This window comes from Furipterus horrens, unplaced genomic scaffold (assembly GCF_987537825.1).
Source record: "Furipterus horrens unplaced genomic scaffold, mFurHor1.1.pri manual_scaffold_5, whole genome shotgun sequence".
Lineage (NCBI taxonomy): Eukaryota > Metazoa > Chordata > Mammalia > Chiroptera > Furipteridae > Furipterus > Furipterus horrens.
Window position 1 is genome coordinate 27,889,055 of NW_028327175.1, and position 16,338 is coordinate 27,905,392.

A 16,338-nucleotide genomic window follows, 5' to 3' on the forward strand; every position below is an offset into this window, starting at 1 on the left:
AAAACAGCACAACTGAAAAACTAGAGGAGACCATTAAATAATACAAGTTAAAGTTATCTGAAAGTGAAATTGCAGGGCAACCTTTTGGCCATTCATATATATATTTTATAAAATGTCTGATAACATTCATTTAAAATTTTATAGAATAACAGTTTTTAGTCTTTTGCGGTATCTGCCTATATCCTTCTGGTAAGACAGATAACTATGTTCCAATGATGTTATAGCAAGATCTACAAAGTCTCAGAAAAATTAAAAAAGAAGCCTAAATCAATATAATCAAGTTATATACCAAATTTTGTAGTATATTCCTCTACTGTATAGACATATACCATGATAGGTGACATTTTTAAATGCTCCTTGTTTTTCACAGTAGGATTAAATTTCTAAGTGAAGGCAGGGCTCGCAAGTCCTTATTTTAAATATAAGAGAAAAGGCCTCCTTCAGAGCGCCAAAAAGTGTAACACTGAATCCTCGATCAAGGTTTTTTGTTTTTGTTTGATACTGATATTTTAAAATATATTTTAAAGTAATTGCTTACCACTTTGGGAAAAATTGTTGAACTATAAAACAACCAGAACAAGTTGTTTTTGATTTTGGTAGCTTATGTCTGGCTGACTTTCAAATTTAAAACATTCTCAGATTTGAGTCTACGGGTTTTAATACTATATGGAAATTCTTGTACGGTTTCTGAAGAACTATGTTTTTCATTTTCTCTGAGAACTTTTGGTTATCATTAAAAAACACACTATTCTTACAATAAACCATGATCATTAAATATTTGGGTCATGTGCCCAACTGTTCTATTTCCCTAAACTTCTACTTGAAGCTTTGGTTATAAGGGAAAACCAAGTTTATGTGTTCAGTTCTCAGAGATTTTTACAGCATATTTCCAATACAATACATTCTGCACTCCTACATTAAACAGGCAGCTCAGCCAGGTTCCTTCTGGACAGATAAAATCAAGTTGGTTTTGTTTGTAGTTTTATTCTGTAAACAAAAAGCTCTGGAAACCTTGGGATTTAATCATGGAAAACTATGAGAGATGTACTTCCTAACGCTCACCTAACAATGCACTATACAGCAGGACTGTGTTCTAACCAGTCTTGTCTAATGCTGTCAATCTCGACCACAAACCATGTCTACAGTTAAGAGACACCTTAGTATGTCCTGATTCCAGTAAGATGCAGTGTCACTGATTATGTTATTTTGTAAGACTTATGATTTTGCATGACTTATGGCCACTGATGCCAAACAAATAAAAAGACAGTGGGCAGGGGGACATGGGGGGGGCGGGGAGTGGGGACAAAGGGACTAATTAATGAAAATCTTCTCTTGGCCTTCTTTTCCCCTCTAAGTATAGGCATGCCCCTAACAAGCACAAAAGCCCAACTCCCAATGCTAATCACTAGGAATATTAAATTATCAAAATTAAAAAAAATTTCCTCACCTAGCACAAGATACTATACAGTATTACAAACACAGACACATGAAAAAAAATCAGGCAGTAGAAAATGTACAACAGCTTTGGTGTTATACAAAATAACTTCCAAAAACGATTGACAGTGAAGCACAAAGTTCATGTGTCCACAGACTCGCCACTGCTGATTTCTATTTGATTCCTTTTATGCTCTTGGTAAGATCTCAACAGCCAAGACAGACAGAACGTACAGTTTACTTAGTAAGAACTGCTAGGAACACCATGACGTTGTGCTCCAAGAGATGTCATTAATAAGTCTTGTCTCTGCACCGTGGCTCTGTGGCACATTTCCTGTCAAGATCACAGCAGGTCCAAAATAAAGTGACAACTAGATTTAATAAATTAATATACATTTGTTTAAAGATGTACAATGCACATTCTGTTTAATCCAAGGTCTCAGGGTATCCAGGAACTTCTATTTACAAATATACAGATCTCAAACAGCAGTGATGTCAGAAGATGCAGAAAGGCAGCAGAGCCTTAACCTGCTGCTCTCTCTGAATGCTGAGAACACAAGTCAAATACATTTAACTTAAAAACAATGCTGAGAGATCACTGGGGAAAATCTCCAAAGAGAAGTCCACAGAAAAGGACACGTCAAGGCAAGGGGAAAGTCAAGGTAGTCGAGACAACCACTTTATTCTTGGGATGACTGTGGAGGTGGCGAAGATGTGCCTTGTTTGCCAGATTTCCGTTCATAGTTCACAAGACGTTGGCCCACAAGGTACCTAGGATGTAAAATCATGGTGGTTACTCTTATATGCCCTTACATATTAAAACATTCTTCCAAAAAGCAGTGATACATTTTTTTTTTTAATGCAAATCAGATCCCTTCACTCCTACTTCCATGGTTAGGCAGGTAGAAGGGGAGCTAGAATGAACACCTGCCAAAGTCATGAAAGGAGGCATTGTTTAGCAAGGGCCAGATATGTGGGAAGGCCTGAGCAGCAAAGGCCAAAAGACCTCAGATGTGCGCAATGGAGCACATGCCCCAGTCCGTAGGTTAGCGCATCTCATGAGCTTAGACACTCAGAGGCCAGAGGAGGGTAATGCAAAGTAAACTTATGCAGGAGATTTATCTGTATGTATAGTATTTTATAAAACAGCTCAGTGGATTGATCTGAAGAAACAGACCGGAAATACAATAATCAGAAAGCTGGGTAGGGAGGACCTACCCTACCCTTTCTAAAGGACCTCAACAGCTCTAGTTCTAGAGAAAAGGAGAAATTAAAGGACAAGGGTTTCAATGATGTCAAAGGAAAGATGGCAGAGAAGTGAGTGTATGTGAGTGACAGAAGGTAGGGCATTATGGTGCAAGAGCAGAACATGAAGTGTTCCTAACTCATGTGACATGATGATGGGGAGATTATGGTCAAGAACACAGGATGGCAGAAACAAAAATAGAAGTAACTGTGGTTGAAATGACAAGACTGGAGGTCCTCCACCAGGACACTGCATCCCCATGACAATGGCAGGGGTTCCCTAAAAGAAGCAGTGACAGGCCTTACTGCTGAATGGTCTGGAGCTTGACCCCTGGAAGCCAGGGGTGACAAAACAATGGCAACGAGCTGGAGGGGGCTGGAGTACAAGTGTGCAAGTGCTCATTTGGAAGCATCAATGCAGATCAAGGAGTGCCCGGTAAGGCCTCACCAGAACAAGTGAGAAAAAGGATTGTCATCACTGAAATCCCCCTCTCCCTTCTTTCACATTTGACAGAACTCTCTACTCTGACCAGCTGAAAGTGTACTTGTGTTTTCTGCTGTCAGCAAATGGTTTAGAGAAGCCTTGAACACTCTTAAATTTCATTCTTAAAAATATTACTCTTATGAGTCCTCAGAGTAAATAAGGTGAGCATATAAAGTGTCTAAACTGGGGCATTCCTGAGTCAAGAGGGTGCTGTTAATGACACAAAGACACCATATGTAAACTGGGACTTTCCCAGGCAAGCCAGGAAGGAGTTATAAATTCACTTTCTTAGCTGAACACCCTGAAGCAGAGCAGAAGTCAGCCTTCCATAGGACATGGAAGGTCAAATGGCTGTTTTCCCCGAAAGCTGTTATCCTTGTCTGTCCTCAACTTCTCACTGAGGTCAGGTCACAGTTTCCTCAAAACAGAGCACTCAACACTTCTGCAGTAACCTTGCAGCCTCTCTAAGCAGTGGTCAGAGTAACCTAATGGCCCTTGATTGCAGGAATGGCTTAGGCAGGTACAGCTAATTCCTAACATAGACTTCTTTTTATCTCAAACTATTTAATATACTGTCAAGTAAAAGTATTTGACTGAAAACTATGTGAAGTGGTCATTAAAAAAAAATTTTCCTCCCCAAACCAGTTTCTCCCAGTCTTTTCATCTAATCAGCAATTTTCAACCTTTTTCACCTCATGGTACACATAAACTACTTACTAAAATTATGCAGCACACCAAAAATATATATATTTTCATAATCTGACAACAAAAATAGGTATAATTTTGATTCATTCACATTGGATGGCTATTGTTGTTTTAGGTGTTTTCATTTCATTTTTTAAATTTGGTAATCTAAAAGAAAAGGTCAGTGCCCCTGTCTAAATAGTCAGGTATCGCATGTTTTAAAAATTCTTGAGGAACGTGAGTTGAAAATCACTGATCTACATAAATGACAACTCCATACAGCCACAAGCTCAGCCCAACAGAGTCCTTGATAATGCTTTTTCACACCCTCATCCAACCTGTTACCAAATCCTATTAAGTCTACCTCAAAATTCATCAAGAATCTGAGCAATTTTTTCTCCTGTGATTTATTACATTAGACACAAAAATTAAGGAATAAGAAATCTTAACAGGAGTGGCTAGACAAATGGAAGCCTAGACTTACTTGTCATTTTTAATATGTTCATAAAGGCGCTTAAACTGGCGGACCTGGAAGGACAAGATCCCCATCAATACCACAACCATCAGTAAGAATGGATAAATCCGCCGGTGGACCAAGTTTTGCATTTCTGCAGTAACACCTGTAAAACGAAAAAAGGACAACTCTAAGCATATATGGAATGACAGTGAAATGAAAATATATCCTTTCACTAAGAAGAGGGAACTGGTTGGTGATGCTTAAGTGAAACTTGCCACATATGAAATGAATGAGGCAACACATGAGGCCAAATTGGAGCTGGTCACAGATGAGGAGGAGCCTTTAACCTAAGCCTAGGAGCTGAGTTATATTCTAAAGGCCATAGAGGAACCAAAGAAGAATATTTACTAAAGAGAAACAATGATATTCAGTCTTCTGAAAGGTCATTGTGGCCACAGTGCAGAAAATGAATTAGTTGTTAAAACAGGGAAACCAGACAGGAGGCTGCTGATATTAAGGTGAGAGATAAGGTACACCTCAACAAGCCATGAGTGAGGGCACCAGAAATGACAGAATGGGATCCAGCAGTCGGATCAGTGAGACTTGCAGACCATTTGAGTATGGTGGACAGTGAGTCTCAGGTGACATGAATGACCTTCAAGGTTTCTGACTCATGCAACTTGTTGGACAGAAACACTAGTCACTGAGAAGGAATTCAGGAGAAGACATCTGGAGGAAATAACTTTGTGCTTGTAACTCTGAACATATGTGGGATTTAAGGTTCTGTGAAGGTTCTTCAGAAATTGATCATTTCAAATTAGCATATCCTCTTTGGTTTTCCTTTTATGCTAAAGAACATTTTTTAAATTAATTATAACATGTCCTTAATTTTATATGTGATCACAGCACTTCTAGTCAAGAGAAGACAACTTGAAGGAAATCTATTCCTGCCTATTTTGGGGAGAGTATAAATGTCAATACTTTCTCACCTGCCTAGAGAAAAAAAAACGTACCAGAGGGCTTTATGATCCTCTTACTCTTGCCCTGAATAATCAAATCTAAGAAAAATGGTTTTTTGAAATCATTGTTTTGGCTGGATTTGTACTTATAAATACAGCATTTGGGTCAGCCAGCCTATGATACCAGAAGTGACAGTACTGTAACAATGTCAAAAAAGGTGCTCTCTCAAGACCTCCAGCCAGCATCACTCACCCAGTAAAGGAACAACGCCGGATGCGATGACGTAAGGTACACACAGGGAAAGCAAGAGCACAGAAATCACAGGCGCTGCCAGTTTCCGAATGATATAGTGAAGATCAATATTTCGGATACCATTTGCATAAACCTGAAAAATGGGGGAATATATCAGAACAAAGATACGAAACAATTTTTCCAAGTTAACAGAGCAGTTTCTACTGAATCCATGCTGCAGGGAGTTGACTCTTCCAGGCCCAAAGGATTCAAGCTGATTATTTTTTCCATCTAAAGTCAAGGCAAATTCTGGAACACTAACAAAGTGTGGTGCCCACAAGTTTTTTTATACACTTTGCAGTTAACTCTGCTAAGAAATGAAATAATAAAACACTAATCTAGAAGCATAGGTACACTAACCCTGAACTACAGAATACCAGATAGCACCTAATAATAATAGTTTAAGACCACATTAACTTGAAGTAACTTCATAAGTCATCTGTTACTACTCAAGACTGAATTCATTTTAGACAACTTCCGGCTAAGATGGAAGCCTAGACTGACACGGTCCATCTCCCTCCACAACTAAGAAGGACTACAACTACCACAAAACCAGAAATAACCAGAAGCTGCAGAAAATAAAGCTACATGGAAGTCCAACATACAAAGTTATAAAGAAGTGGTGCTTATCCTAACGGGTAGGAGGGGCGAAGCCGGGGTGGAGAGGTCAAGCTGTGCTGGCGGTGGCAGCTGCAGCGACAGCAGTGGGACTGCGCTAAGCACAGTCCTTGTATTTAAGGGGAGGCAAGAAGCGCCTGGGGAGCACCCCCAGCTGCTGTCCAGACCTGTCAGCTCATAATTCCAACGCCGGGGAAGCCAGACCCCCATTGCCTCGGACTATGAGGGCCAGAGGGTGTGGGGACGGAGGAGGAGGCTCCCTGTCTCTCAGTGGATAGTGAATGGGAGGAATCCATCTTGGACCCTCACCCCCACGCAAAATGCCACAGTGTGGTGAGAAGGATTGCCTGGTTGTGACGAGTGCATGGGGCTCCGCCCCCTATAGCATAGGAGGTGTGACAGCCCCGTCCAGGAAGCAAAGGTAAACCCAAAACTGTCAGGATAGCACAGATCATGATAGAGATCCCAGTGACGCAGCTGACCAGAGGGCAAATATCTAATCTAATGAAGCAGCAGATAGGAAATCTTTCTGAGGCACAGTTCAGAGCTTTGGTTATATGAATGTTTACAGACCTAACAGCAGATCTTAAACAAGACAGTAAAGGAATAAAGGCTAGCCCTGCTGAAATGAACAAAAACACATACAAAACTAGTGGTGAGGGGAAGAAAACCATGGATCAAATCAACAAATTGGAACATAGGGAAGGAACAAACAGTCATCCAGTGCAGAAAGAGGAAACGAAAAGTGAGGAAAATGAGGAGAGGCTCAGAAACCTATTGGACAGCTATGACAGGCCAACATCCGAATCATAGGGTTGCCATAAAGTGAAGAACTAGAAATTGAAAAATTATGTGAAAAAATAACGAAGCAGAATTTTCCTAACTTGGGGGCGGAAATAAGACTTACAGGTCCAGGAAGCACAGAGAGTTTAAAAAAAATTAAACCCAGAGAGAACCACACCAAGACACGTTATAATCAAAATGTCAAAAATTAAGGATAAAGAATCTTAAAAGCAGCAAGAGAGAAGAGAATTATGTACAAAGGGGTCCCATAAGACTATCAGCTGATTTCTCAAAAAAAACACTGCAGACAAGAAGGGACTGGCAAGGAATATTCAAAGCAATAAAAAGCAAAAACCTACAACCACGACTACTCTATCCAGCAAAGCTGTCATTCAGAATAGAAGGACAGAGAAAGTGCTTCCAGGACAAAGTAAAACCGAAGGAGTTCATTAGATCCAAACCACTGTTATATGAAATGTTAACGGGACTTGTTTAGGAGGAAGAGGATCAAAACTATGAACATTAAAATGAAAACTGTATCACAACAACCAACAACAGAAGCTGGGGAATCGACACAAAGGCAGACTAAGTAGGCAATGAGAGTGGGAAAAGAATTATAGGGATGGGGAACATTATGGGGGGAAGTCAGCAGAGAGGGGGTAGGGGGGAAAGGGAGGGAGATGATACAGGAATTAAGAAGCATAGCAGGAGGGAGTGGAGTAATAGGAAAATGTTGAGAAGAACTATATGCACAACCAATGGGCATGGACTTAAGGGGCGGGACAGCTGGTGGGTCTGTAAGCATTCTTATAACAAAAGCTCTGAACTGAGCCTCAGAAAGATTTCCTATCTACTACTTCATTAGATTAGATATTTGCCCTCTGGTCAGCTGCGTCACTGGGATCTCTATCATGGTTTGTGCCATCCTGACAGTTTTGTGTTTACCTTTGCTTCCTGGACGGGGCTGTCACACCTCCTATGCTATAGGGGGTCGAGCCCTGTGCACTCGTCACAACCGGGTGATCCTTCTCACCATGCTGTGGCGTTTTCTGTGAGGATAGGGGTCCAAAATGGATTCCTGCCATTCACCCTCCACTGAGAGATCGGGAGTCCCCTCCTCTGTCCCCAGCCCCCTGGGCCTCAGTCCAAGGCAATGGGGGTCTGCCTTCCCCGGCATTGGGGGTTTGCCTTCCCCGGCATTGGAATCACAAGCTGACAGGTCTGGTCTGCAGCTGGGGGTACTCCCCAGGCGCTTCTTGCCTTCCCTCAAATATGGGTATCTGTGCTTACCGCCGTCCCACCGCCGTCGCCGCTGCCAGCACAGCTTGACCTCTCCACCCCGGCTTCGCCTCTCCTACCCGTTCGGATGAGCACCACTTCTTTATTACTTCATACGTTGGACTTCCATTTATTTTCTTGAACTTCTGGTTATTTCTGGTTTTGTGGTAGTTGTATTCCTTCTTAGTTGTGGTGGGAAACAGAGCATGTCAGTCTAGGCCTCCATCTTAGCCAGAAGTCTCCCAACTCTGCTTTTTTAATTTATTATTTTTTCTGCCTTTTATTCACTGCCTTGAACAATAGCTTTTTCGCTACTACAGATTTAGAAACCTTAACAACAAGCCTCCATTAGAACTCCTTCAACCCTGAGAAAAAATACATATGCTAATTTTCATGTTTACTTTGGATAAGGTTCAAGGTAATTTAAGCTACTGGTTAACCTTCAGATAAGGTAAGTCTTAAGAGTGGATGATACAAATTCATGGTGATAAGAGTAAATTGACATTTTTTTTAAGTTATACATGCTCATAAAAGAAAATACAGAAAACTCAGAAAAGCTGAAAAATAAAGGAGTCCCATCAGCTACATGTAATCAGTATTACTCCCAGTCTTTTTCTGAAAGATGAGTTTCCTTACCTGCTCAATTACAGTTTTCAACCACCACTGAGGACCCATCAATGTTATAGCTGCAATGATTTTGGCATGCAGGACTCCAAGTGCCCAGTCCTAGGTTAATAAAAAACATTTAACAGATCTGTGCTGCTTTTTTTAGCAATAAACCTAACATAGAGGCTATATGATTTTCTTAATTATTTCATTTCAAAAAAGAAGTCCTGCAGGGTGACTAAGAGTTTAGTTTTACAGGAAACTAACATATGCTGGAAAATACAGGAAATTTTTTTCCTCAATAGCTCAAGTTCAACATTTCTATCAAAAATCATTCTTGTATCTTTCAGAAATCTACATTATTTTAGAAAAAGATAATTAGAAAAGGTAGGAACATTACAGAGTGTTCAAAAAGCAAATATATAAAATAGTACCATGATTTTAGGAAAAGTAGGAACATTAACGAGGATCTCAAGGAACAAATATATAAAATAGTGCCATGACTTTATTTCATCAAACCATTCTTCAGCTGTTTTATTGGCTTTAGCTGAACTGATTATGTCAGAATACGATTGTGGAGCCATGTCTGGCCTAAAGAAACCATCCCAAAGGCTCACAGGGAGCTTCTAGCTTGGTGAATTCACGGTTCTGCTGAACTGTTACTAGCACCTCCACTGCCACACCAGGCTCCTCACTGTGGGAGGTGCCTCACTAAGGAGATCACTAAAGTTCAAGCTCTTTCAAGACCCACTGCTTTCCAGTCTTTTCCCACAGCGAGGACACACCACACTACTTCCTCTGCTGAAATTCCTCAGTCTCCCATAGATCTGCAGCCACCTGAGGCAGGAAAGGCATGTAGCTTAGTCAGAAATCAAGAAAAAGCAAATTGTTCCACTTTCAAAGGTCAGGGTTTTAATATCAAGGACATCACGCTGCCCATCTGTCTACAACTTGTGTATTCCCCAACTCAGAAACATACCTGAGAGATACCAAAAAAAAACATACAGCTCTACTTTACTCTTTTAACTGCTGCACTAAATTCCAAAGCAAAGATCTACCACATTTTATTTAGTCAGTCTATTGATGGACACCTGGGTTACTTCTAATTTTTTTGACATGGTAAACAAATGATATAATAGCAGAAATAGCCTCGTTTTTGCCTCCTTCTGCAGTCACGTGTAAACAAATGTTTCTTTGCAGCAGACTCTAAAGAGTAAAACTGCTAGATCACAATATATAATCATTCTTAAAATTGGATACTTTCAAATAATTCTCCAAAGGGTCGAAGTCAAGACCACCAAGAAAATACATGTAACTGCATAAGTTGCATTTAGCACTCACAGAGGTGAGGGAGAACACAGCATGAGGACCTGGGGGGCTTAGTAACAGCATGTTAGAAAGAGGCTGATACAGCATCTCAACTTACAGGAGGTGACTTAAGGAAGCAGGGCTTTGCTCTGTGTCAGATGTTATTAGAAACCAGAGACTCTGTAACTGGATATCTTAATAAATCAGACCGAGGGACAGACTGACGCTAAAACTACATATAGGTAATGAAGCAGCAGCCAATCATGTTTGCCAGGATGGGATTATTTGGTCATTCTTGTGGTTTGGAAAATACTCACATTTTACCTGTGTTCAGGCACAATTATGGCGGAGTCTTATTTTTGTCTTGATCCACCATGGTCAGAGTGACCTTATATAATGCTGATGTTCTGTGAAATTTTGCTCATGTCCAACAGAACAATAAGGCCTAGCGGATAGTGCCAGGCCAACTCCTGGATGCCGGGGCTACCTTGCTCTTTTTCAGTGCTGCATCCTGCACAGTATCAGGAGGCACATAATTTCTGTTTGATGCATTTTCAGTGATCATTGGGTTAAAGCAACATCCACCTGACCCCTCCCCTGTAAAGTTTTCTTTCCCTTTGAGACTATCAAGCAATCTCTAAGATAACACTTTGCCACCATGCACTGTGGTGGTATCAAAGCATGCCAGCAAATTCTTTTCCCATTGAGGGGTAGGAGTCTACTTCCTCTTCCTTTGAATCTAGACCAACCTCTGTGACTCGTTCCCAGTAGAATATAGTGAAAAAATGAGGCTGTACGACTTCTGAGATAGGATCCTAAAAGGAGATGTAGCTTCTGCCTTACTGGTTGGGACACCCATTTCACTGAAGCAAAATCTAAGAAGCCCAGCTTCCTTGAGGCTACCAAGCTGTAAGGAAGCCCAGGTACATCCAGTGGCTCCAGATAACAGCCCAGACTGGGTGCAACTAACAACCAGCATTGACCCTCACAGGTGAGTGATGATGTCTCCAAATGATTTTAGCCACAGCTATCAAATCACACTAAGCCACTGAATCTTTCCAGCTGAGGCCTCAGAAAACATGGAGCAGAAACAAGCTTGATATGCCTGTCTTAATTTCTAACCCACAGTCTCTTTGGACAAATGCTTGTTTTAAGCCACTAAGTGTGAGGTGACTTGTTCTGCAGAAATAGTAACTAAAGACCCATCGACTTTCACCTGATGCGTTCATCATTCACTAACCATTCCTGCTACCATCTATGATTTTGTTTAATATCACAATACAGTGATTTTCTAATTCCGTTAATTTCTCTACCTTTGTCAGGTGATGTCATTCTATAAAAAACAGCTTTCCTTCAGTCACTGATGCAATCTGACTACACTGCAGCACAGCTCTCACAGACACACATCATGTATGCCTAATTACTTCCCTCTACTGCTCACTTTTCTCTCTCACTCTAACTTACAAGCACACTGAATTAGAGGCAGTTCACTATACATATATGCACCCTCTGGGTCTCTCTGAAGTCTGCCCACTCCCTCCCTCCTAGAACACACTTCTTCCTTTCCACCCACTCCTCTCTACTCTACTAGGTTGTCTTAGACATTACCTCCTACAGAAAATCCTTATCGGAAACTCTCAAAGCTGGTTAAGTACCTCTCCTGCATGATGCCATAGCTCCTTGTGCTTACACCAATCACAGCACCGTCTACATGAGTACTTGTCTATCTTTCCCACCAGCCTGTAAGGTTCTCAAGAAACTCCTGCATTAACCTCATTTCCATCTGAGTTATGCAATACAGGGTTTGGGCACACATTAAAGCATTCAAGTATATATCTGCTGTTAAATGAAGTTTGTAGAGGTTCATTATCTGGAAAGTAGAAGAAGGGAAATACATACCAAATAATTTTCACTTCCAGAAAATCCATTTTAATATATTAGGAGAAAGTAAAAACAAGGCTGAAAAAGCCTTTAAATGACTAGTTAATGCCTAGCTCTTTCCCCCAATATCTCTTAAAAACTTGATATCCATGACATTAACTTCAGGCTCTAAGTTAAATTTCTTTTTCCATAAGCTTTAAGACCTTTGCTGTGACCTACACAGGTTTCTCCAAAATGCTCTTTTTAATAAGCTCTATGACTTTGTGAGATAAATGCTATAATTTCCAAAGTATAAGTTATTGCTTAGTCTCAAAGCCAAAGGAGCAAGATACCTTACCCTAACTAAAAGGTAAAAAGATCAACACATTATTTTGTATCATTAAATATTGGTGAAGCCCAAATGAATAGTGAGTAACATTCTAAACTATTAAATAAGGTCTAAAGGACTTATATAACCTGCATACTTTGAAAGCCATAGGTTAAAATGCATTATTAATAAATTTTACAAAGATTCCTGAAATAGAAAAAATTAAGGAGTCTTTCTAAAAGAACTGCTTAAAATCACTTTAAAAAATTAAGGGTTTTTCTGATGCTAAATCCATAAGGAACTATCAAGTACAAAAGATACACGCTTACCTGCCACGGGTAAAAAAGAGGAGTCTGATCCAAGGGAACCCTCAGAGGAGCAACAATAACCAGCTCAAACAGGAGCCCTAGAAGGAGCGGGACAACTCCAGCCAGCAGCACCGCAACTATCAAAGTTTTCATTATCTACGAGGAAATGAGAGGCCATGTCATTAATGATTCTTTCTGACTTTTAGCCAAGCTATTCATTCCATTGGGAAGTTTATTTTTCTTCTTCAACCTTATGTCTAACAGATGAATATATTACCTTAAACAACTTAAACATACTTTATGCTAAATGTTTAAATGAAATTTGAATATATAACTATAAAAGCTCAAGCTATAATGAAAACATGACATTACCATGCTTTGCTACTACAAATTTACAAGAAGTTCATTTTATTACATATGTTAACGAGGTGGCTGTGCTGTTTTTCTCAATTTCATTCTTAGTTGTAGGCTTTTGTTTGTCCAAGAAAAGCTACTGATCCAATGGTGACCCACCCACAAGCTGACCTGTGACCCCTGAGGTGAACTGGTATAGGAGAAGGGCTCTGCACAGTCCTAATTATGGTAATTAATCAAGCTGATCAAAGTAGCTTCCTCTAAAACAGTGTGGTCCAACAGAACTTACTATGCTAATAGAAATGTCTTATACCTTATTGTCCAAAATGGTAGTCATTAGCCACATGGCTACTGTGTTAATGCAGCTCTAGATTTTAGATAAAGTGGTTAAGATGAAATAAAGTATACATAAAGAGAAAAGAAGAGATAGGATGAAAGAGCCACTACAAAATCCTGACAAAGAAATCAGTCTCTAAAGCAACCTTGATGTCTAATGACCTCCCTGTTCTTAAGATGGCCTCGGTGAGTACATCTGTTTCAACAACAGACTAATATGGTGTGCATGACAGCACAGTACACTGTTACTTTAGGTGGCAAACTGATGAAATGGAAGAACATCAAATGAAAACTAGAATTAAAGAAAAACAACAATTAGAATTAGCTGATTTCTTTATCTTAAATATAGTTAAATGTCGCATTTTCTTATGGATTTGATTTAGCCCTCCACTCGTAATATACAATGAATCTCTTATAGTTTTCTTTCAATATTAATATTAAATCGATATAAAACTTACAGTGAAACCAAAATATAAATTTAGATACAAAACAAGAGTTGGTTATACAAATGAAAAGGCATAAGCAATTACCTAACCATATTTTACTAGTCATGGCCAACATTACAATGAATTGATCAATTGTTACACTTGGATCATTGTCTTATTGTGACATTTACCCCCCACCTTTGTGGAAATTAAGTTCTTTATTAAGAGTAAAGATTTCCATTACTTACTACACTTTCACATTAGCCAAGACATTCCTGAGTTAGCAATATACTGTGTAATTAAAGGAATCCCAATTATATGAAAAACACTGACTCGATCCGGTCAAAATTTTACATATTCAAATAGATTTTAAAAAATCAAATTTTACAAAAATATCATTAAATAAAATTTCTATTACACAAACTGATTTTAAATTCTATTGCGTATCTTATTCCTTAAAAATGTAATCAATCTCCAAAATAAGTTTTCTAATTATATTATTTATTCAAGAGCATTACTAGCTCACTTAATAACAAAATTTTATTTTACCTCTCACATACATTTAACTGTGGTTCTTAGAATGAACCAGAAAGATTATCTTGAAGGACTATCTTTTCTAATTAAAAAAAAAAAAAAAAAATTCACCTCTTGACACTATCAGGAAAATGGAGAAACAAAAGTGAAAAGATTTAAAGAAATGACTGAAATAATATCCACTACTCCTATCAGACAAGATCAGTCTTTATTAGAAAAACTTACCATGAGGGACCACTCTTTAACCTTCTGAAAGATCACTCTGCGTCCCTGGGGCATCCATGCCACCAGCACTGTTACTGCCCTTATGGTCAGCCAGCAAACATAGAGGCCACAAGCAGCTGTGTAGAGTTCATGAATTTTGGCAGTCCCCGTCCAAAATGACATTAACCAGCGGCCAGCAAATACTGAAAATAGAAAGGCTGATAAATGACACTTGGCTACAAATAGAGAACTATAATCTTGATGTTAATGTTGCTCTATTGGTATTTTCAATTATTTCATTTTAAGAAATTAGTCAGAAAATAGCACACTATATATATATCACTGTCTTTGTTAAAACCAAACAACCCCCGCAAAAGAAAATCTCCCCTATCCTCACAAACTCTAAAGAATACAATTATTTGATTAAAACACAACAAAACACAGCTAATCACTGGGGACTAGCCCTCCTAACTTGCCATGCCAATTACTTGTTCTTTTGGGACTGAAAAAACTTGAGAGGGTTGTTGTTTTTGCTGTTTTTTTTAATCACCAAATGAAATCATTAAGCACATTATAAGACAAAAGTTAACGAATTTATTTTCTATTATTTGTGTCAATACTTTTAATATTTTCTTGGAAGCATTATAAATAATTTGGAATAATTTTCTTTCAAATGACTTGTTTGTCTAGACAGCAAACTAGCTTATTTTAATAAGTGGGCACAATTACCAAATATCATATTAATTTTCTTGGAAAAAATTCCGATCTAAATATACTGAAACTTAGAAAACAGATTTGAAAGTTATTTAAGGAACTGTCTCAGATACAATTATTACAATAAATTCTACAATGTACTCACAAAAAAAAAAGACTGTTAAGCAAGATCATTTATTTAGTAACATTCTTTACATGGTTACTTCTTAATAAGGCTAGAGAGGACAGCAAGACCCAAATTTATAGTGCATTTTTCTATTAATCGATTTCTTCTTAATACAGAACTACATGTTACTTTTGAATACCTAGAAGGAGCCAGTAGCTGTCCTAGGTACTTCCCAACTATTATCGCATTAATCCTCCCTATAACCCCTGCAACACAGCTACTACTTCCATTTTGAAGAGTAAGAAACCTAGGCTCAGCAATAGAAGCTTGCCTAATTAAGGTCACACAAGGGCAGAGGCTGAATTTGAACTCCTGTCTACATGACAAAAGCTTATACTCTTGACTACTGAAATCACACTGCCTCCAATCAAACTAAACCAGCTCAACTATCAAGTCTTAGAGGACATAATGTTGATAAGCAGACTTCTTTGCAGCCTTACAGAACGGCTTGGGGGGGGGGGATATAATTTCATTTTTAAAGACAAATACATGTAAATGTTATATGACATGAACACATGTAGCATGTTAATTTGAAGTTATAATAATTATCACTGATAATTCTGTAGAAATGTCTAGTGTTTGTGTGTGTGTGTCTATTTCTGCTCCAGGGTATTTTTGGTTTTGTTTGTTTTTTAAAAATTTAAAGGTCATTTTCTATTCCATATTTCATATACTTCAAATCAAAAGTGGTTTTGAGAGGGCAGGGTTAGGTTTTAGTTTGAAATTATCATCAATTCAATTGCAGCTACAGAAAAGTAATCTACTGGGGGGGGCATCCTTACCACCTTAAATGTGTACTATGACACTAAGCATTTCTACAATTAAACATTACTGCATTCTTTCCTCTAGATGGTAGGAGTGAATTAACAGGGAAATACTTAGTTAACAATCTTCAGTGCAATTAAAAGTACTTTTATTGCCAAATTCAATTTCTTCTTTTAATCTTTCCTTAATATTTCTG

At 38.7% G+C, this 16,338-nt stretch overlaps 1 protein-coding gene across 1 annotated transcript in view; it reads right to left on the bottom strand.

Annotated features, from left to right (window-relative positions):
• Positions 1–1,794: 1,794 nt before the first annotated feature.
• Positions 1,795–16,338, bottom strand: part of MARCHF6 (membrane associated ring-CH-type finger 6) — a 65,686-nt gene continuing 51,142 nt past the window's right edge. Inside the window, exons 21-26 of the mRNA XM_090276229.1 lie at positions 14,519–14,700; positions 12,666–12,800; positions 8,871–8,960; positions 5,517–5,649; positions 4,332–4,467; positions 1,795–2,205 (exon numbers count right to left, since the gene is read on the bottom strand). Of these exons, the coding sequence (XP_090132355.1) occupies positions 2,115–2,205; positions 4,332–4,467; positions 5,517–5,649; positions 8,871–8,960; positions 12,666–12,800; positions 14,519–14,700 (767 nt within the window). The 3' untranslated portion in view covers positions 1,795–2,114. The remainder of the gene's footprint in view (positions 2,206–4,331; positions 4,468–5,516; positions 5,650–8,870; positions 8,961–12,665; positions 12,801–14,518; positions 14,701–16,338) is intronic.